Source organism: Belonocnema kinseyi, chromosome 7 (genome assembly GCF_010883055.1).
Source record: "Belonocnema kinseyi isolate 2016_QV_RU_SX_M_011 chromosome 7, B_treatae_v1, whole genome shotgun sequence".
In the NCBI taxonomy this organism is placed as follows: Eukaryota; Metazoa; Arthropoda; class Insecta; order Hymenoptera; family Cynipidae; genus Belonocnema; species Belonocnema kinseyi.
In genome coordinates this window covers 78,501,250-78,524,380 of record NC_046663.1, presented here as the reverse complement: position 1 = coordinate 78,524,380, position 23,131 = coordinate 78,501,250, and the positions used below count along the sequence as shown (strand labels likewise).

At 29.9% G+C, this 23,131-nt stretch overlaps 1 protein-coding gene across 2 annotated transcripts in view; it reads left to right on the top strand.

Moving 5' to 3' along the window:
* Positions 1-23,131, top strand: part of LOC117176050 (dentin sialophosphoprotein-like) — a 209,391-nt gene that overhangs the window by 95,872 nt on the left and 90,388 nt on the right. For both annotated transcript variants that reach the window (XM_033366043.1, XM_033366042.1), the window contains exons 4-5: positions 17,879-18,101; positions 20,411-20,558. In XM_033366043.1, coding sequence (XP_033221934.1) covers positions 17,879-18,101; positions 20,411-20,558 — 371 coding nt within the window. The remainder of the gene's footprint in view (positions 1-17,878; positions 18,102-20,410; positions 20,559-23,131) is intronic.

Here is a 23,131-nt window from a genome sequence, read left to right as displayed (position 1 = left end):
TTTCTTTTTTGCAAAGTGATCTAGTATATTTTCTTTCGATAATATCAAATTTTCAGAACTGCCTGTGATTTTTTTAAAAAGCGCCCAAGCCACCTTAAATAGTTGATTTTCTTCATATATTTAAAAAAATCCAGGGATATGAACGTTTACGTATGTGGATTTGATTTAAACGGTGAGCTTAGAGCAATTTAATGAATAATTTTGGTTTAATTTATATTCATGTAATTTCAAGTGGTTTTCAGATATTTTAATTAGCTTTTACGATGTCCAAAGATTTTTTCAAGGGATTCGAAAGTATTTTAACGAGTTTATAGAGAACTGTATTAAATAAATTAGAATTTATTGCAAGGATGTTGCAACAGTTTAAAAATTTAAATGATGGAATCCGACAAATTGCCAAATATTTTGAAAATTTAAAATTATTTGAAAAATTCTAACGAATTTCAAGATTGCGTTTCAAAAATTGGTACAACTTTTAATATTAACAAAATTTTTATAATGGATTTTTAAATATTTTTTTTCACGATTATAAAATAAAAATTTAGGGACTTGAGCTCGCGGTCCAAGCTCGTGTGTTTTTTAGTGCAAAATATTTTAGACGCTCAACTAGAACTATGTATAATTTGAGTTCAAGAGCAATAATGAAGAATATTCTTTTCAATTTACCTCCAAAGTGTTAGTTATAGGAAAGATCAAATAAATCCGGGGGGGGGGGGGGGGGGGGGGGGGGGTATGTAAAAGTATCATTCTCATTATTAAGAACTATGGAAAAGCATCACGATGGTTTTTCAAATTTTAGTTGCTTCTATTTGAAGTTGTTTAAATGATTTTGAATTGTTTTTTGCTTTTTTAATCAAACATTTATCACTTGTCATCCTAAAATGACTTCAACGAGACTCCGAATGTTTTAATTTAAGATCGTAAAAATCAAAGAAATTTATTTTGGAATCTTTTTAAGGCCATGTGACGAGTGGGTCACATGAACAGATTCCTACCTTACCGACATTTGTTTTATTTCCTAACTTATTTGCACACGCAGCTCTACATCGAGTTTAAAATTTAAGATAATAAATAAGAAGCACTAAGAAAGGTGGGCCTAGTTCTAAATTTGCATAATTATGTAAAAAGCAAAAAAAATTTTCACAAAAAAAAAACTTTGTCCGTAATTATAAAAATTTAGGACCAGAACCACCTTTCTTAGTGCTTCTTATTTATTATCCCAAATTTTCAACTCGATGTGGCACTTCGTGTGAAAATAAGTTAGAAAATAAAAAAAGTGTCGGTAAGGTAGGAATATGGTCACGTAACCCACTCATCACATGGCCTTAATTAAAAATTGTTCTGTTTTTACTAATTTCAGCTTTAAATTATTATTAATTATCTCAGGCATCATTCATATATTACGTATGTTATTCAAACAGAACGGTTAATATCTTGTTGCGATGGGATAGGGGAAATGTTGCGAGCAATTGTATGTTACATTTTTTTAAATATGTAATTTATTTAAAAAGTAGTAAGTAATATAAGAGGGTAGGAAAGAGTGAAAAACGAATGTTTTGAAATCTGTTCTGAGGTATGTATAAGAGTTGAGATATCCAATGATTTAAAAAAATGTGTAATATATAATTTACTTGTTCATTATTTTATTGTTTTCTCTTAAAATTAGTTCTATTGTAACTGAAGAAAACTACACTTATCATTTTTAATTTGAAATTTGTTTAATCATATTTCGTAGGACATTATCAAATAGTCAAAAATGCAAACTTAGCAATATTAAAAGTTGTAAAGCTTCTATAGCCAAAACGAGAGAGATATGTGGATCAGACATTTTATTTTTAATTTGAAATAAGTGTTCTTTTAACCAAGTCCAAAAAAATGTTAATATTCTTTGTTAGATATTAAAATTTGTTATGAGTTTATTTAATTTATAGTGAGAAAATTAGATAACTGAAAGTTACGTAACAGTGCGTGAGAGGGGGATTGTTGTTACGTTAACCCTACTAGGTGGAAGGGTGGGAGGGAAGGAGGGTCAAAACATTTTACGTAATACATGGATGACCCCTATTTAATAATTAAATTTTGAACGATTTTGAGTTTAAAGTTTTTTTTTTTTTTGAACGTTTCATTAGAAATTGTATTGTACTACATTGTTCCAAATTTGACTATAATTTTCTTGAAACTTTATAGCTGCTTTGTTATTTTAACAATTATAAAAATTAAATTATTATCTGTGAAAAACGACTATACCCTAAAGGTCAGTTCTACCCAGGTTGGGTAGTTTTAAATTGGAATGGGCAGTTCTAGAAGTCAAAATGGGTAGTTCTAACATTTTGCTTCCATTCACGTTACAAAATTATACATAAAATTAAAAATTCGAAGAAAATTTATATTATTTTTTATTAATAAATCGCGTCTAAATAGATCTAAAGATAACAAAACATAACGATATTTCACAAAAATTAATATTTTTATATGCTTGTTCGTACACATTCTTATTTTATATTCTTTTCTTATGCATAAGTATTAAAGCATTTCCAAAATATCTAAAATTAACGATTATTGGTATTAATTTCAGTATAAGCAGACACACACACACACACACGTTATTGACAGAAAAGTGTTCAAGGAAAAATTATGAGAAAAGTATTCAGTACAACAAATCTGGGAAGTAAAGACCCTTTTTTTAGGCATTTGCTTACCGCCAGGTCGGGTAGTTCTAAATTTTGCTCAGGGTTATACCCTGTGTAATTGAGGTATAGAAGTACTCAGTTTATTACAGAAAATTACTGATACATTATTGAAAATAATTAGAATGATTTTTTTACCGAAATGGCATAACCTCATTTTTCGGAATAATTCAATCAAATTAGTGAAATTTGACTGAAGATCAGCAAATTTCGTTGGAAAATATTTTATATTATTATAATTGAATGAATCTGTGAAATACACTTCTTGTTTGTTAATTATTCATTTTATAATTTACATTAATAGAGAAAGTGGGGTAGTTACAAGAAAGAGAAATTAATTGCATCAACAAAATATTTTTGTATATAATTTTTAAATGCTAATTGCTTTTATGTGCGTTTATTATACCCAACTCTCGGTTTAGTAACAGTATCGGGGGTTGCCTCTCACTGACCTTGTTACTAAATCGGTAGATATCGATACTTAAAGAGTCAGGGCTGCCTGAACTGTTTACAGTTGGAATACATTATATTGCGCAATATAGCCGGCTGAGTAGCCGATCGCAGCGCTTTTATAATAAGCTTCTGGTGTTTTTTAAGCAAGATTCGCAACTGTCTCTCTCCCTAGTCCCTGCCCCCTGAAAAACTGTGGTGCTCAGCAGTTACAGGAATTACTAAACCCCAGATTACTAAAACGCGGTTCTGGTTTATTTAAATTCCTTTGAAATATGCTTATAATATAAAACTTTCTCTTTTATGTAAGTTTCCGTTTTAATATTGAAATAATATTAAATTTAATATAATTAATTCAGAATAACAATAGCTGAGCAAAAAATACTTTTACAGCACATCGAATTTTTAAATACTCCATTGTCCATATAAAATTATTGAAATAATAAACGAAGGAGTCGAAGATATCGAATTTTTTTGATCGTACTGTCATATGTGAAGCCTTAATCCAGGAGCATTGTTTGATGTTATCAACATCAAATCTTCACTTCGCCATGCCTCCCTCTTCGTCTTTCTCGATTGATAGCACAGCACTTTATGTCTTCGATTCCGCGAGTACTCTTTCGTTTTTTATTCAGGATCCCTTCGATGCCTAGCAATTAAAGGCCATCCCGGCCGTAACGAATCCCTGTCAAGGGTGAGGGGTGCGAGTTATTTGCTGATCGTAACAGTCTGTCGAAGTACGAATTGTTAAGGCACTTAGACACCATTGTGACAGGAAAAAATAGGACGGGACTCAACTATTTCCTGCAGGACTGCAGTTTTATTTGTTCTGCAGGAAGACGTACAAAGAAAAGAATAAAAAATGAATTCATTCTTCCATTCAGTCTTTAGTTCCATCAACATTTACAGTTCCTCTTTCATGAAAAACAGAAAATTAAACTCTTTTCTAATCAAAAGAATGGATGGAAATTTATTCTCTGAAATACAATTGCAAATTTTACACTGATATGGTGTCTACTATCCTGAAAACCTGAAAAATGTGTAAATGTTGGGAATTTTTTTGGTCAAGGAAAAGTCAGGGAATTTGGTTAAGCGTTACCTGTGTGCCTATGAAAATAATCAAAATATTTCTTTTAATTATTCATCAAATCCATGGACTTTGGCAACAAATCTAAAAATCAAATAATTTCGTTTTTAATATTATTCATTTTTTTGAGAATGTTGATGTTCGTTATTGGATTTAGGGTCAGGTAAATTTAAAACAGTTAAATTGTTTCAAACATTTTGGAATTTATTAATATTATATAAAATGTCTGTGAAAGTAAAATTTTCATAAAATCACACTACAATAAAAATAAAAATAAACATTTAAACCATTGTAGGAAAATTATTTTTTAAACAAATTGTTTAATTTTACATGTAATCCTTTTTGATATTTTTCTTTGTATTTTTTACTACAGTGTTAAGGTTTTCATCACAAGTGCGTGGAAAACTTTGTTGCAGAATATTTGTAGAATTGTTTAACTAAAATGCTTTTAATTAATTTTCTAATATACTTTTACATAAAATGCGTATAATTTTTGAAACTACGATATTAACCAAAGAATGACACTTTTAATGGTAAGTTAAAGCTTAACCTGAACACCAATATTCTCAAAGATTATTTAGGGTCATTACCCGTGTGGAAATGTTGTCTTGGGCATAACCGGACCCAAGCCTGGCAAAACTAGGCCCTGGCCTTTTGATCAAGCCTGGGTCAAGCTAGAATGAAAGGATAAATCTGGCCAGGGCCAACCTCGATGGCCAGGCTAGATCGCCAAGCTTGGCCCTGGCTTGACCACAAGGTTCTTTTCATACACGTCCTTCTCCTTGCGTGTTCAAAATATGGATGAGTAGTTTAAACTAATTATGAAAATGTATTTTAATTAAAAACACCAAAAACAGGACACCGATTGACGCGTTTTTTAAAATAATTAAATGTGTTATTCAATTTTTTACAACAAATAATAACGTTTAAACTATAAAGAATAATTATTTTCTTTCAAAATAGACATATGCACTTTGCAGTTATTACTTCTTGTAAACAATTCATTTGCACATTCATTTATTTTAAATTAGTGCGCCAAAGGTAACCAATCTTGTTGTCGCCGTTACGCATGTGTATTGCAAAAGGATATTAGAATTGGAAGCACTGCTATCTAGCCGGGCTCAAGGTCTCGCTACTAGAAAATACAAGCTAGGACCAGACTCGGGGCCCCCCGGCCTGGCCCAAGCGTGAAAACTGAAAATAACTTCGCGATTTCTACATCAAAATCAGCCGAAAAATTAAAAAAATGTTCAAAATTAACAAAATGGCAGCGGCTTTTCTGAAAAAATTAAAAATCGATTTTCTCAAAAACCCCAACTTTCAATTTTTTTCTCAATTTCTGTTTTAACTTTTGCTTTGATAATAAAGATATCTTATAAGTTTGAAGCTTGATAAATAACTTTTGTAGGTAGGAGAATTCTTTTTTGTTACAATCGAATTTTTTACGTTTTCTTGGAAACAATGATTGAAACGAAAAAATTTTAAGATAAAAGTTTGCACGTCTAAAAAACTTCTATGAAAAACATCTCTTGTTCTTTTGTGATATTTTTCATAGTTCACGGAAAAATTCAAAAACTACATTTTTAGGGGGGGGGGGGGGAATTCTCCCGACCTCAAAAATGGTTTTGCCCGCATGATGCTGCTAAGATACCTTTATTTTATTAGTAGAAACGTAAAATAAAATATTTAGATAAATAAAAAAGGTAGGGTTTTTCATAAAATCTTTTTAGTATTTTCTTCTAATTTTGAATGCATCAAAAAAGTATACTTTCCTCTAAAAAAACAACATATTTCGCCCTCGAGAGACTGCGATTGCAAGTGTGGGGCCCTGTCTGATTTCAAATGGATTCGGTCAGCGATGATGGTTATACGTACGCTGTTCTCCAAAAAATCCACGTTGATAAAGTTTACATATAACCACTATTAATAACATCACCGATGGTTATAAATATGTACCAAAGAGTTGCATGTAACATGTACTTAAAATAAAAAATTGTTTCTTCAAAATGTGATAGTTTTAAACCAATTTATTTCTATATGACGAGGGGGCGGTCACTCTAATATTCCTGATACATAACGTAAATATTCCCATGCACGTATTTTTTCAATATTCCTAGATATTTTTGGTATTCTTAACATACTTTTATTACATACAATATTTTTGATATTCCAAAATATTCCGAAATATCCCTAAATATTTACAAATATATTCTGACATATTTCTCAATTTCCCTTTGTGCTCTACAAATTTTTAAAGATTCAAATGATTTAAAAAAATGTCAAGAAATTTCAAAAGATTTTATGTATTATTGTGTAATTACAAAATATTTTCATGTGTTTAAAAGATTTTTAATGAATTTCAAAATAATATAACGGGATTTAAAAATTCTTTTAAATTAAATAAGATTAAAGTTTATAAATTAATTTCAAAAGATTTCAAGTAATTTTAAAGAATTCAAAAAGATTTGAGAAGTTTAAGGATCTTCATGTAATTTAAAAATATTTTCAAGTATTTAAACAGATTTTCAGGAATTTCAAGGGATTTAACGGGAGTTATTTGATTCAAAAAATGCTTTAATTTTTAACCGAATTTCAAAAGATTTTGAAATATTTAGAGGATTTCAAGATTTAAAGTAATTTTCAAATATAAATAATGTTCTTGAATTCTATAAAGTTTGCTAAATCTCTTTAAATCTTCGGAAATTTGTACAAATCCTTTAAAATCTATTAAATTTCTTAAAATATATATTGATTTTTTAAAAATCTTTTAAAATATCTTGAATTCCTTTTTAATTTAGTTTAAATATTATTTAATCACGTACAATATTCAATAAGAATTTGTAATATTTCTAAAATATAAATTTTTAGTTCATATGTTATTATAAGCGTGGCAAATTTTTTTATAGAATGGGTCACGAAAATTTGCATACGGCTCTGCACAGCTGTAGGTTATATTTCAGATTTTGTATACTTCCAGCTAGGTTAGCCGAGAGGCTTTAGGCGTTAGGAATGCAAAACTGATAGGTTTCGAACCAGCGGCGAATAAAAATTTTCATAGCGTGCGATTATAAATAGTGTATTGATTGTCCCATAGTAAATGATTGTGAACTTAAACATGTGAAAAAATATTAAAGTATAATAGTAATAACGTAATAATACAAAAGATTAATTTTTTGAGGCGAAAAATAGGTTATCATTTTATAGAACTTTTCTCTATAGTTTTTAGACTTCTTCAATATAGTGTATATTTTAGCTAGAATTTTAGATTTTATAGAACTATTTTCCGTTTTTCGTAACCAGCCTTTTATTAGAGATGACGTCACCTCGGCCTTTAAATTTTATAGAACTTTGTAACACATTTCGTTGAATAGTTCAACGCAATGTAAAACAAAGACGATTTTAAGTTTTATTAAACTATCCATCGTATCCTCTACTCTAGGATTAGTTCTATAAAATTTAATGAATATGTTTTTTCCGTGTGGCTAGGGAATTATTTTTCAGAATTTGAGTACATGCCCTACTCCGACTGGGAATAATATTCTTGCAACGAAATCTCATTTTCTCGGCTTATCGAATTTCGTGTTGTTTCAACAAAACGTTTTCTTGGTATAACAAAATTACTTTCTTGTTCGAAGCAAACCTTTTTCTTAATGTCTGCGATAAATTTGACTTTTTTCTATCAGAGCTCGTTTTTTAAAATTTATTTTCGAAAATAAATATTTTAATGATAATTTAATGTGGAATTTATGAAACTTGTGTCAAATTTACATTTTTAGCGAGCTTAAGCGGTACTGTAACTCAGAAGTATTATTACTTATTCGTTATACATTTCCTATGTATATGTCTGTAATTTTCTAAATACTCTTATGAATAAAGGAAACTATAGAAATAGTCTTCAGTTGGAATGAAATCTGTTTTTATTTGAAAGTCGCTGAGTAGAACTCATAAACTCAATTGGAATTCTCACAGTAATTATGCTTTTCGAGGAAAAACATATCAAGTCTGTATGCACTTATACAGAGTCAATTATAATTAACCTCGCAATCAGTTCAATGGATTAAAGCCATCTCTTTTTGAGTAGTTTTAATATTCCACTCAGAAAAATATTTGTCTTTAATTAAAGAAACCGTTTTTAACATAATTTTTTCATTGAAAGAAAAATCAAAGAAACTCTTTTTTGACGGAGAGCCAAAGAAAATTTGTCACTGATTAAAAAGTAATTTCTTTGAATGAAACAATCTTCTTTCTGAATATCTGTTCCCACTAATTGGAAGACTTATTCGATTATAGTTTTTGAGTTATGTGCGTCACTTTCTGATCGATTATCACTTCCAGGTGATATTAACGAGCTATTATTCAATAGCCATTCGGAAATCGTTAATCGTCCCGCGGATTAATAGTACAATAACGCAATCCACAATCACGCTCCAGTTGACTCCATTTGAAAGGATTTTTTTGATTTTGGTTACTGGCTTATCTGAAAATATTTTAAAACTTACTAAGTTTTTCCAAATAAATATTTAGATTTTTTAAAAATGATTGTTGAACATGTCTATATTGAATCAGAAATGTTTCACTGATGCAGATTTAGAGATAAAATGTTCTTTTTCTTAACAGAAAACTCAAATATTAAAATTTTGAGAATTTTTTAAATAAATATAAGAGTAAATAAAATATTTATATACATAGTATAATTAGTTATGGTAATCTGCATTTTACTTTTCATTGTAGACATTAATTTTACAATTACGTTAAATAATCTTTTCTCCCTGAGTCTAAATTAGTAACGTTGTATTTTGAATCAGTTAAATTTCAATGTCTTTCAGGTATTTTCTTGAAGGACTTCTAAGTTATAATATTAAGTTAAATGCAGAGCAAGATTCAGGTTACTGCCCCCCTTTCTAGGTCACCCTAAAATTGGCCCCAAAAATCACCCTAAGTGTAAAATCCCCTTCTTCAGCCCTCTTTATCCCCTAAAATCACCCCTAAGTGTAAAACCCCTTGTCTAGTACTTTCTAGTCCCAAAAATCACTTCCAAGTGTAAAACCCCTTGTCTAGTACTTTCTAGTCCCAAAAATCACTTCCAAGTGTAAAACTCCTTGTCTAGTACTTTCTAGTCCCAAAAATCACTTCCAAGTGTAAAATTCCCTTGTCCAGTTTTCCAACAGACGAGTTCTGTAATAAAAGAAAATATTCCAATCCGCCGTAGGGCTCCTAAAAATTGGCACCCCTAACCATGGCTGTTTTCGCCTCTGCATTAATTCTGCTGCAAATATCTGATTTATACATGTTACCAATATCGTTGGTTCTTATATAATAAGAAATACTTTTAATAAGATCAAAGATATAATTATATTCGCTGGCTTAGCTATACATTTTTGACCATGCAACATAAATGTATAAACATATATGTATAAACTTTGTAGGTTAATTTAAATATTGAAAATGTCGGTTTTAATTTTAATCGAGTTTATACAAAACATATTTTTCGTGGTTAAGCTACATTTCACAATTTTTTCTTTGATATATGAACTAATCTTTCGCTGCGTTTTAACTAATATCGTGCAGGAGGTTTGAACTTTGACGCCGAGGATGATTGTGTGCATTCGATGAGTATGGTCGAATGCCTTCCCTCAAACTCGACTGTCGAAAAAACGGCTAAACTCGGGAGGAGGTTTCCTGCAGTTTTCCTTCCCCCTGACCAAACCCTCAGGCAAATGCGAGTACTTCTAATAAAGTTGGATGCAGCCATGGGTCATCACTGGTTGTGATTAAATTCATACAGTGATTCTAAGCTTACCGTAGTAAAAGAAAACTTTTTTCAGGCTCATACCCAGTGAAGTCGAGTCGTCTGGCGGTATATTTTCTCATTCTAAGGGACTTACATGATACTTTAGCAGCAAGGTTGACCCGTTTATATACCTCTGTTCCACCGGGGTTTTAAAATAAAAAGGCATAATACAATAGATTTTAACCGCCGTCCTATGGGACTTACATGGTCTAGCCTTACAAGACAATAATAACCATTTGAAACTGAGGAATCAAACTATCAGCTCTGTTATAATGATCCTCCTTTCACGCTTAAAAAAGCAGTTCGCAAACAAAGCCATTGAAAGAGGAAGGGTGCAAAATCCAAAGAAAGAGAGAGATATAATTAGGCGAAGAGATGGAGAGAGTGCATTATACTCTATGCATATATAAGGCCTCTAGGGTACCAGTGTGCTGCGCGCATTATACTTGCCGGATAATCACGTCAGTCGCGTGTACGTTGTCCGCTCATTCCCTCCTACATCATCCGATCTCTCAATGTTTATTCGTACCAAGTAAACTGGGTCATACTGCTCAATGAAGACTGGCGTGTGCTGTCTCACGCCTTGCAAAACGCGTATAAACGTTCATATGTAATTGGTGCATTTTTCGAGGAATGTATGTTTTTTTATGGAAAAATTAATCTAAGTCGAGTTAGCAACAACTAGTATAGCCTCTTGATCAATGTATCCAGGCAGAACCGCAGAACGTTCACTGGTTCAGGATCCCCTGATTGGTATAACATGTTTGAGCATTTGGGACGAAGATACACTTATCCTGAGGCGAATCGACTCGTTCTGAGATTTGATTGCTTAGGAAATGAGGACAAGTTAAATTGACTGCGTAAACTGTGTTATCGATTAGCACTAATAAAACTTTTCATGAAATCTAAATTTTTCCCTTGGAGATAAGGAAACGGGTAATTGGAAATCTAGATAGATGTTATAATTATGTATATATTTTAAAAGGATTTGATTATTTCACTTGCTCTACTCTAAATCTAAATTAGTTAAATGTCACTAATGATTTGTAAGTTCAGTACTCGACCTTTGCTCCGAAAATATATATTATCAGGGGGGCGATGGTCGGGAAAATGTGGAATTAGCCTGGGAATCAAGCATCGAGAAAAAGATGGGAATTTATCAAATTTGTTTTTACAATTGCCCTTCGCCTTATATTAAGGTAGTTTTGACCCTACTTACGAATTATCTTAAATTTTAAAACTACAGAGAAAATATTTTTATCTAATGATGCAAACCCTTTTTAGCTTGGCCTTCTGTTTCGAAAATCAAATACAGTGAAACTCTTCAATAGCCCTCCCTTCTATAGCCCTTTCGAGAATCGACGCCGCGTCGCATGTAGGTATAACTGGAGCTGCGGTTTTCACTCAGGCGAGCACTCAAGCGTGAACAAACAAAAGTGCAGCGGGCTATAAGGAGTTACCCGGGCAGAAATTTCGAAAGAGCGCTAGTGGGGCCCTGACTAGTTTTCCCTATCTCTAGTCGGGCTCTATAGGGAGAAACTAGTCGGGCCCCACTGGAACATAACGCTGGGGCCACGGGGGCCCTACTAGATTTTCTAGTAGGGTTCTAGTGGGGTCAACCCGCATACAATTCAATTAAAGAGAAGAGCCCCTGCGGGTCTCCTACAGAGTACTGTCACGCTACTGGCAGCCAGTACTTTTATCTGTTCATCATCATACGACTGTATACAATCTGAATATCATTTATATTTTCAAAAATTAAAATTTCATTTAAACATCTTGGGTAATTTTAACACCCACTACTACTATACTCTAACGATATGACAAAAAAGGTATTTAAAAAATAAATATTAATTAATTGCGAGTATTTTTACTTTAAATATTAATGGTCGTGTTTATAGTGAATACATATATTTCATTCTTAAACATTATATTACCAATAAAGTTTCTAACGGTACGGGGTTTCGAACCTACATACACGGAGAAAAATGGATGTTCAAAAGTAAAATCTAGATGTTCAGGGTTAACATATTATATGTTTAACTATAGGACAACAATCTAGATGTTCGAAGTTAGCATCTGTAGATCTTAAAAAGTGAAATGTTACCCTCTAACATTCAAAATGTTCAACTGAAAAATCCGAGATATTACATGTATGGTTATGACAAATTACATCTGTAAATATTTGAGGAGTTTACTTATTTATGGTCATTTAAGGAATTCATTTACAACTTATTTGTGAATTTTAAATTAAACTTTAATGTTCGTACACAAACGAAAAACAGATAAAGGGTATAAAATGTCGACCCGATGATGCATTCAGTCAAGTTGAGGTTATATTCAATATTTCTAATTCAAAATAAAAACGGGGATGAATAATCGGAGAACGAATGATCTGTAATCTGAATTCAATATATATGGGGTAAAAACCAGGCTTTGTCCAATATGTCTGGGCAGACTGCTCTCATCAGATCACTTGATTGCATTATAAAAATGCGTCCATGACTGATGATATATACCGGGAAAGCCCCGTGCAAAATGATCAAATAAAAATCCAACTGTAACCAAAAATTCCTTCGACATATTGGGCAGTATAAGCCTGTGACAACATTTCAACACAGAAATGTTTAAATAAATTTAATAATAGTAATAGATTTATATAAGCTCACGTGTTCTATATTTTGTCTTCAAATATAAAATTTACCCTTTTCGGTCATTTCGAGGACATAAAAGTATAGTGTTACCAAATAGAGCACAGATTGAAGTATGATTTCTAATCGAAAATCCAACATCTGTAGTTCAGAGCCTGGATAACAAAAACGCAAATATCCCCTAAACTAAGAACGAAAAAATGACCACATTGCTTGCGGAACATCTCAATTTATATTCTGAAATAAGATCATTTGCTTCCTTGTGCAGAATAGGGTTGTTTCGCGATTTTAGATAAAATAATTTTTGAATACATAATTTTAAGCTGAATCGAAGGTGCGTTATAATTTTTTTTCTTTTGTGTAGTTCAACAGAAAAAATTATTAAAAATTGAAGGCGGTAAAACACTTATTCCAATTGGTGTAACGTGGGTGTCACGTGACAAGAGATTCTCATAATTATCTATCAATGTGACGATGCGAAACTCATGATAAAGAGGTTAGGCCATGGTCTGCTGTTAATTCAGACTATTTTGATTGGATAGCTTTATTTGTTCAGGATTATGTGACCAAAAAAAGTTATTCTGTTGTAATATTTGGCTTTTTACGAGTCAGTAATATGTTGAAGGAAAACAGTAAATGCAATTATTAACATATTTTAAAATCGTACATATTTTGGAATTGTTCAGTAAACCAGCTACATTTAAGTACTTTTTTAAGGAATTCTTTATATATACCATAAATATATCTATTTTCGATAGATTTTCTCTATTGGTTTTTACGAAACCCTCCTTTGACATTTTTTTTAAACAATATTTTTCGACTTCCATTTTCGATGTGCATATAATTAAAACAGAACATCGGCACAGAAAAAGATATTTGAGTCTCGCTGACACGTGAGCTGTGCTTGGTGATAAAAAATCGTTATAAAAATTTCATATTTCAACATTAAATTAAAATTAGTAAACAATATGTAAAAAATATTTTATGGGCGTTTTTATAATTAGAATTTTATATACTATAAGATCCATTTATTGGAAAAATTATATCTGACTTTGGAAACAACCCTATTTTCGTGGCGATAAATGAAATGACAGACTTCATACTCTTTTCCCTAATTCCCCTTTTGAGAATTGAATAAGTAGAACCCAATAAGAAACTACAAATATTTTTGGTTCAAATTTAATTCTTTTAAATTGAAAATACTACTATTATATTTTTGATTCAGAATATATATTTTTGGATCAATAATTCTACTGTTTTCTGAGCTTTTATTTCGTAAAATAAATATTAATTGGATCTTTTGGATTGAAAATTCATTTTTTGGCAGAAAACTCGTCTTTTTTCTGCAAACTTCGTATTTTATTATTATTGTCTTTTATTTTTAATCAAAAATCCTACTATTATGTTTTAGGTTCAGCATGTATCTCTATTGGTTAAAATTAATTCTATTATTTTGTTGAAAATTCTATTATTCTGTAAAAAGTCATCTTTTTTGTTCGAAAATTTAACTGCTTTGTTGAACTTCGTCTTTTTGAATAAAAAATTCATCATTTTGGATTAAAAATTAATGTTTAAAAGATTCGTCTTTTTGGTTAAAAAATTCCTCGTTTGGTTGAAGATTAATCTTCTTAGGTTGAAAATTCAACTATGTGCTTAAAGATTCACCTTTTTTTAAATCGTCTCTTTTGTCTAAAAACTCATTTATTTGATTTAAATACAACTGCTTGGTTGTAATATAATTTTGTTCGTTGAAAATGCAACTATTTTTATGAAAATTCATCTTATTAAAATTAAGTTTTTTGTGGAAAATTCATTTTTTATAATTTAAAGGTCAAATTATTTCTAAGATATTATAATTTTTAGCTGGAAAACTTAACGCTATTCTCCCTGTTTTGAGAGAATATTGTACTGTAAAGTCTGAAATAACAATTATATTAATTTGCTTTATTCATTTTACCTGGGAGTTCTTAAATGCGTAATTCTTTTCAAAATTGATGTGATAAAGTAATTACTATTGAATAATTGTACATTTTCATCGGCAAACCGGAAAATAGCCTGGTATTTTTTAATGAAGTTTGACTTTCCGTCCTGTGTTAGTGAACATGATTCTTTTCATTTTAAGTGAAAGTTTATGCAATCGCTATTTATATTTCACTGATTTCCAGACACACTTACAACAGTTTTGAAGAGAAAATTCATTGGAATTTAATTCCATTCATAAGCACTTAAGTCACACCACGATTCGCGCCAATTTCACTTTGTTCATTAAAATTTTCCGAGTGCAATCTCATTGCTCCTCTTTTTAACGTAGAAGGTATATGTTATTAAGTTATAATAACTACGAGGTTTAATATAGATTTCGTTGAAGAAAGTTTGATTTGTGCTATCTCTTACTTATTAGTAAGTAATGAGTTCATTTGAAGGATAGAATTAGATCCCTTAAAGTCATTTGTGAAAAGGCTTTCGAAGAAATTTTAATAATTATTAATAATTTATTGCAGTAATTATTAAACATCACACTCACTTTAACATGCTATTGTTATATTGGCTCTCTGTAAACTTTCGATTTAAAAAAATTGAAAATAAAGTTTCTATTTACCTACTTTGGGTTGGGATTGCTGTTTTAATTAAATAATTCGGGAAAGGTTTCGGTCACAATAAAGGCCCTCTTCGAACAAAAAAAGCAGCAAAAATCTTATTTCTGATTAATTGATTAATTATACATTATTTGCATGTTGTTTGGAAATTATAATTAGTACTGAAGAGGTACCCATTTGTGAATGAAACATTTGTTGAATTAGGCTAATTAAATTTGAAACAATTCGAGCCTAGCAGCTAGTTTCAATTATTATTGCTCTTATAAAATCGTGATTGAAAATACAGATTGTGTATACAAATACACATAAAAATTGTTTTAAGGAAAAAAGGTTAAATGAAAATGATTGCTTGATAGTAATAATGTTTCCTTAAAATTAAAATTATGCATTAAATCTAAAATTTGTATTTATAATTAATTTTTTTTACATAATAGAGAGTACAAGTATCTTATACAATCAAGCCTGTTTACGTGTACAAATAACTTTCTATTGAAATATTCCTTGAACAATACTCACAGCAGTTTTCTATCAAGTTTTTTCTTATGCTGTTTGTTAATTACTATAAAATATCTCTACCTAATTCTTTATTAGCATTCGTGTTTAATTAAGAAGCATTACAGTTAATCTGAATACTAAAAAATGCAAAGAGAACATTTTATTTTGCGACACTTAAATAGAGTATAAAAATTCGTATATTTTATTATGTAACTTTTTGAGTTTGTTCCAAATCATGACGATTTAATAATATACAAACTGTCTACCGTTACGAAATTTTTCGTAAGTTTAACGCCTTTTCCAGCTCGTTCAAGGCTAACGTTATGGAAAATTTCGTAATACTTGTCCTAGGGCTAGACTTGACCGGTTATTTTTACGATAAATTCCGTATATATAATTAGTTAAAATATGAATCCTTCATTACAATTGAAGCAGGAAACCCGAAACTTTGCTAAGCCGCCTTTTTGAAGAAATTGAATTTTCTTACGAAATCATAATTTTTGGCTTTTTTACACCTATTTTAGTGAAAAATTTAAGTTTTCAAATTTTTTATCCAAGAAGTTCATACTAAAATGTATTGAAATATTCTTAATTCCAAAGAATTTAAACTAATAAGTGAATTATACTAAAATGTTGAATTTTTTTTTTACAATTTGGAGTTAAATATAGGTTTTTGTTAAATATTTAACAATTGGCTTTATTATTAGCAAACTTAAAAAAATGATGAAATAGTAATACAATTTTTTTATAAAATAAATAAAAAGATGCATTTCAGACTATTTCGTTAACGATTTCTGTACTATTTTAATTCGAAATAACAGCGGAAGCTAAGCTATGGTAGACTGCTTTGTCTATTTGCCATTTTCTATTCGATTATGATATTGATCGGCAGCACCGTCTATTTTTCCACACTACCATTATTAAACTAATTTATGGACCTGCAAAAGAAAAAAATTACTTAATAAAAATTTATTTTGATTGAACTTAAGAGCAATTAGCTTTCCTCGCTTCAATGGTTTTGATTTTAAATTCTTGTAGTTGATTATTGTTAATCTTGAGCATCCAATATTACGTAATATTTGCCCTCCTCCCCCACAAATATCCTGTTTTTTCTCTTTGAAAACATAATTTCTTAAGTTAATATCAGTAGAAAACATTATTATTTTATTTAAATGCAATAGTATTAATTTTATCGTAAATAATAATTACTATATAACTATTATATTTCGTACAACTTTTGAATAACATAACACAGTACTTTTATTAAACAAGCAGAAGCAGGTTAAATTTAGTAAAGTTGTGTATATAAAATTTAAGAATCTTAGATCGTACAACTTATACGGTTGTCGTATCAAAAATAAGGTATTTAAAAAAAAAGTTTTCTATGATTTTAAGAATTGAAACAGCATTACCAGTCACGGTTTATAAAGGAGCAAATTTTTTGTTTATGAAGAAAGTTTAAAATTCACAATAAATCGTTATTTTAACCATAGTTTTTCGAATTGAATTTTTCTTACGATCGCTTTTTACCAATTTTTCCATCTAGAATAATGTTTTTCATTTGCAGTGGTATCGTCATCACGATTCTTATACTCATACAAAAATATTTTTGTTGAGAACTTATTTTTGGCGCGACAGTACTTTAAAAAGCACAGGATTCGTTCTAATATGCATGTTAATCTATGAATACTATTAAAAATTGTTTTAATTAAGGCATAACTGTTTTATCTCAATTTTTCAAAAGGTATCCAACTTTTATTTGCATATTGCTTAAATGATGATTTGAATAGATTGGTTCAGAATCAGCCATACTCGAGCGTAGTATTTTTTTATGAATTATTTGTAAACGTAAAATATTTTATTTTAAATCAAATCGAAAAACTGTTAATGTTTCAATCAGAAGTCGTATAATTTTATAATTTCAAATCGGAAATTTTTAATGCTTGAAACTCAAAACCTCCATTAAAACTTTGTAATTCTTAAAATCTTCCCATTTGGAATAGTTAAATTTCTAAGGCTTTTAAATTGCAATGATTCTTTTAAATTGTTCAATAGAAAAATTTTCAAAGTAAACTTTAAATAATTATAATTTAATGTTTTTCATTTTATGTATTTTCTAGAACCAAAGAAAAGACGTTTTCACCCTCTAAGAGGATTACGAAGGATATTTAGACGGAAAAGTCGTGGAGCTGCAGACTCTCGGCTCTCTTCCGGCTTGACTGATGGCGATTTACTATCTCGCGATCGTGAGGAAGTCACTTTGCGACATCCTGCAGGGCGATCAGAAGAAGCGCGCAGTAGGAGTGCTAGTGAACTTCTAACGGATTCCTGCGACAGAGAAAGGTAAATATGTATTACGTTTATTTGAGGTTTTCACTTTTTATAAATTGCAGAAAACCAGTATATACGTATTAAGACAAGACTTTTTAACAGACAGATTGTGGTTAAAGCCGTCGACTAACTGAATGTATCAAGCTACTTAATTATACACGAAACCGTGCTATTAACTTCTTTTGTAATCCACTTGTCACTTTTTCAAATTGTTTTTTTTTCTCTTTCATTTAATCATTGTTTTAATCCGATTTGAGAGAACTCAATATTTAAATAATTAATAGAAATATCTATTTATATACTTAAGGCATTGTCACTAATCTATTCAAAAGGGACCAATTTTAAAGTTAACAAATTCTTCATTCTTTTTTATTAACTCTGTTCAGGGTTTCCACAGTTCAGAGAAAACAGAGAAAGGTCAAGGAATTTTCTTAGCCACAGAAAGTCATGGATTTTTAAACTATAGTCACTATAGTCACTTTTAACAATGAAAAGGTCACTTTTGTTACTTTTCTTTTAATAAATATTTTGAAGGAATTTAAACGGATTTGAAATATTTTTGGTAATTTAACAAATTTTCAAGGACCTTTCAATTTATTTCAATCATTTGAAGCGATATTAAAGGATACAAAATATTCTAGATTTTTCTAAAAGATTCCAAGGCATTTTCAAAAGATTAAAACATTGAAGGAATTTTAAAAGATTTCAAAGTATTTGAAATATCACAAAAGGTTTCAAAATATTGCTAATAATTCCAAGGAATTTTCAAGTGCTTTGAAAAGTTTTAAGTTCAGTTGATTTCAGTAATGCAATGGAATTTCAGAGAATTTGAAATATTTTTACGTATTTTAAAATCATTCCAAGAAATTTAAAATTGATTTTAGAAATTCAATGGGATTTGACGGGGTTTCAAATATTTTAGGGTATCTTAAAAGATTTCAACGCATTTTCATAAAAACAAATTTAAGGGGTTTCCAACGATTTTAAGAGATTTCACAAAATTTTTACGTGTTTGTAAAAAATTTCCTTGAAATGCGAAAGATATGAATATATTTAAGAGAGCTCTCAGAGTACTTTAATAAATTTTCCAGCATTCGGGGGGATTAGTAGGGATTATTAGGGTTTCAAAGATTTAATACATAAGAATGAAAATTGGCATAGGACCCAAAATTTATAAATGGCCCAAAAATGGACATCTGAATTTGGTACAGAACCAAACATTGACATAGGTCCAAATTTTGCATACGGTTCCAATGTGGTATAGGGCCTAAAATTGATAAAAGTGTCTACATTCGGCATAGGACCCGAAATAGTTCCAGGGACCAAAATTGGTATAGGGCCAAAGATTAATGTATGGCCCAATATGGACATACGGCCTAAAACTGCATGGGTCCAAAATTGAAATATGACCCAAAATTGATCAAGGACCCAATATGGAATAATTTTTATGATATTAAAATAATTTCGAATTCTCATTTTTAAATTTGTAGAATAGTTGCCCTTTTGAAGCTTTTAGAAAGTTCTTTAAATTTTTTGAAACTTTAAGCTTAATAAATTACATCTTAGAAATAAAGCTTCAAAAGCTTTCATTAAAAAAAATAGTAAAGTTTTTTCCTGGGTATAAATAAGTTCAAATTTCAAACAAAATTCTAGTCCTTGAAAGTGAAAGCTTGTTTCAGCCTTCTGAACTTTTTCGAGTTTCAAAGGCAAAAGCGCAAGTTTTTCATCTAAAGCATTTAGGTTAAATTAAGTAACGCTGCGATACAACTACTGTTAATTTAATTTCGAATCTTAGGGCTAGATATCACAGTCATCTAATTTTTTGCAGTATAGAACAAATTTGGTAGCCAGATAGATACGGAATGGACCTCTCTGAAGTCCTCGAATTTTTTTAAACAGTAAATATATAAATCCCAAACTTTTTATGAATATTTCATCTTTAGGGGACGTTTATATGGTGAAATCATGTTCTTATAAGCAAGGTTATTAATCCAAGAATGTTAATAGGAAGACTAATTGGACAGTGAAAGTTTTTCTCGTATTCGTTATTGTATTATTGCTGGCAATATTGTCTCATACTTTCTATGTTTCGGACTCAATTATGGTGGTTAATAGTGCTCAAGTCAATGTAGCTCTGAAAGTTATTTTATTTCATTTAGTACTCTTTTGATCAATAATGTTTTGGAAGGAGCTATAAAATAATTAAAGATAAGGTGATATTTTTTTATTATTTTTTGTTTGCTATTGCGGATAGTCTACTTTAATCTACTTGTATCTCATAATTTTTTATTTTAATGCATTTTACCAAATTAATTTTTCAGTGTCTTTCTTAAGAGAAATGGCGAGGAGGATAATTTTGCCAAATTTAGAGGAGGTGCTGGTCAACTTTCAGTTTCTCATGACAGTGTATTTCCTGGAGAAGTTCCTTACACTCGTCCCCTCTCTCTCGAATCCCTTACAACCTTAGAGGTAAGTTGAAAAAAGTAAAATTAATCACTTATTCAAAAAACTTAAAATAGAAAAAGTTTAATTTTGAATTTATATAATGCAAATTAAAAGTGGTTTCTTCTATTTTAGTATATTATTTCTTTATTTGTTATATTTTTTATTTGGGGCAGGGAAATTTCTAAGAGATTTATAAAACTGAGTTTTGACAGGGACTTTTCGTAAATAAATATAATTTTCACGATAGAGAGGGGGAATTCCAGCTCTCTAAATTTGAATAAGTTAAAATGTTTACTAATTTCAATCAGTGATTAAATTCTAGCTATATGTCAGTAATTTTTACTGTTGTATTAATAAGTTTTACTAGTTCATCAGTAATAAGTAACTGTCTCACACCTACAATTCATTCACTGATTGGTAATAGTAATAATTATAACTTATTTAAGTTTAGGGAACGTAAATAATTATAATTTTTACTTTACGCAGACAATTTCCGTAAATTTATTTTGCTTTGAACAAAGAATTTTTGACTTTGAACATGAATTTTAGAAAATAATTTTTATTCTGATTTAGAAAAAGGGGATTCAACAAAAATCTCTGTTCAAACCCAGAATTATAATTCGTTCACAAAATTCTATGTGCTAAACCAGAATTGAAATTCTAATGACCAAAAATTATCTGATTTTTCAACTCAGAATTATAATACTATTTCCAAAATTTTCAGTTGCAAATCAGAACAATTAAAGAATTATAAGTTTTGGCCTTTTTTTAACAATGACGATGCTTATCAAACTGCTCGCTAATGCAAATATGTTTTTCTATGCATTTCAACATTTTTCTCTGGATGTACAAAAATAACAAAACTACTATACCAAAAATCGGAATTTTAAAACGGTTTCAAAATTTCAAAGGTGTAAAAGGATCTCAAAGATTTCAAAACACTTTAAGGGATTTATTAAAATTTTAAGAAATTTTAAAGAATTCAACAGGTTCAAACGAGTTTCAAAGCTTTAAAATCATTTAAAATTAATCCAAGGGGTTCAGAGAACTTCAAAGATTTCAAGAAGTTTGATCTGATTTCAGAAAATTTTAACAGACCTACAAGATTTTATTGGACTTTCAACGACTTTAAAGGTTTTCAAAATTGCAATGGATTTCAAATAATTTCGATGTAGAACTTTTAGGGAATAAATGAAATGTCAAACAGGATTTTAAAATATTTCGGACAATTTCACAATATTTTAGGGATTTTAAACATTTCAAAGCATTTTAAAGAATATAGTGTATTTGAAGGATTCAAAGATTTTAAGGAATTTCTACTGTATTCACAAAATTTTAAGAGTTTTAAGGTATTTTAAAATAGTTAAAGTCTTCATAGGATTTCCAAAGGGATGAAAAAATTCCATAATAAGGATAATATTTTAAGAACTTTCCATAGATTTCAGAGGATTAAAACAAGTTGGAGATTTTTTCAGGGATTTAAGAGAATTTCAACAGAAATCAATGGTTTGTAATAAATGTCAGTGGATTCCACATGATTTCGAATATTTCAAGTGACTTCAAAGCTTTTAGAACATTTTAAAAGATTTAAAAGAATTTCAGAAAATATTCAAGATCTCAAGGATTTTTAAGGGGATTTTCCCCTTTTTTAGGTTTAACGAGATCTCAAAGAATTTCAGAGATATTATTATTTTTGGAAAATATTAGACATAACAAGATGTTTTACGGGATTTTAAAAGAATTTCGTACGATTTTAGATATTGAAAGGTTTCACGGGATTCCAACGGATTTCTAGAGAACTTCAGAGAATAAATGAAACAAAATTTCAAGGGACTTAAAGGGATATATACAAATTTGAGGGAATTCAAGAAATTTAAAGGGATTTCAAGAATTGCAGCGCATTTGAAAACGTTGACCAGTTTCGAGGATTTACTGAGGATCTCGACACATTTCAGGAGTATTTTAGAAGACTCTAAATTTAAAAAATAGTTAGTCAATATATTTAATATTTAAAACATTCCATGAAAATGTTTTGTCACTATTTAAAAAAATAATAAAGCTACTATTGACACTATTTTGAATTTTGTAAATGAATCCTTGGGGAGAAGACCGGAAAATGACTGGGAATTTAAAATCATTTGTCGGGTAGACACTCTGGCCATATAATATCTGAAACACTTGATGAATCCCCAAAAATATTTTTTGTGACCTGCTTGTTTGCAGACTGTCGCAATAAAAAAGACAGTGATAAATTTAAATTTTCCCAGAATTCTATCTTGAGCGTAATATTTTGCGTAAGAGGTCTGTCTCTAACACCAGTAGTTGGAATTCTCGTAAAACCCCCGAGATAGGATGAGGTCAGACTGGAGAATCATTATAGTCATCCTGCCTATAACAATATTTCTCTTCACCACATTCTTCAGGGGCAGGGAAGGTCGAGATCATTGAAGATTTATTTGCGCCGTGCTAAAATTTAATATTTTCTTGCTCCAAGTTTCTTTCTTCTTGCTATATTAAAATTTAAAACTAAAATAAAAGAAAAGGAAAACAAGGAACATATTTTTGATTAATTTGTGAAAATTGATATCTCACGTTCA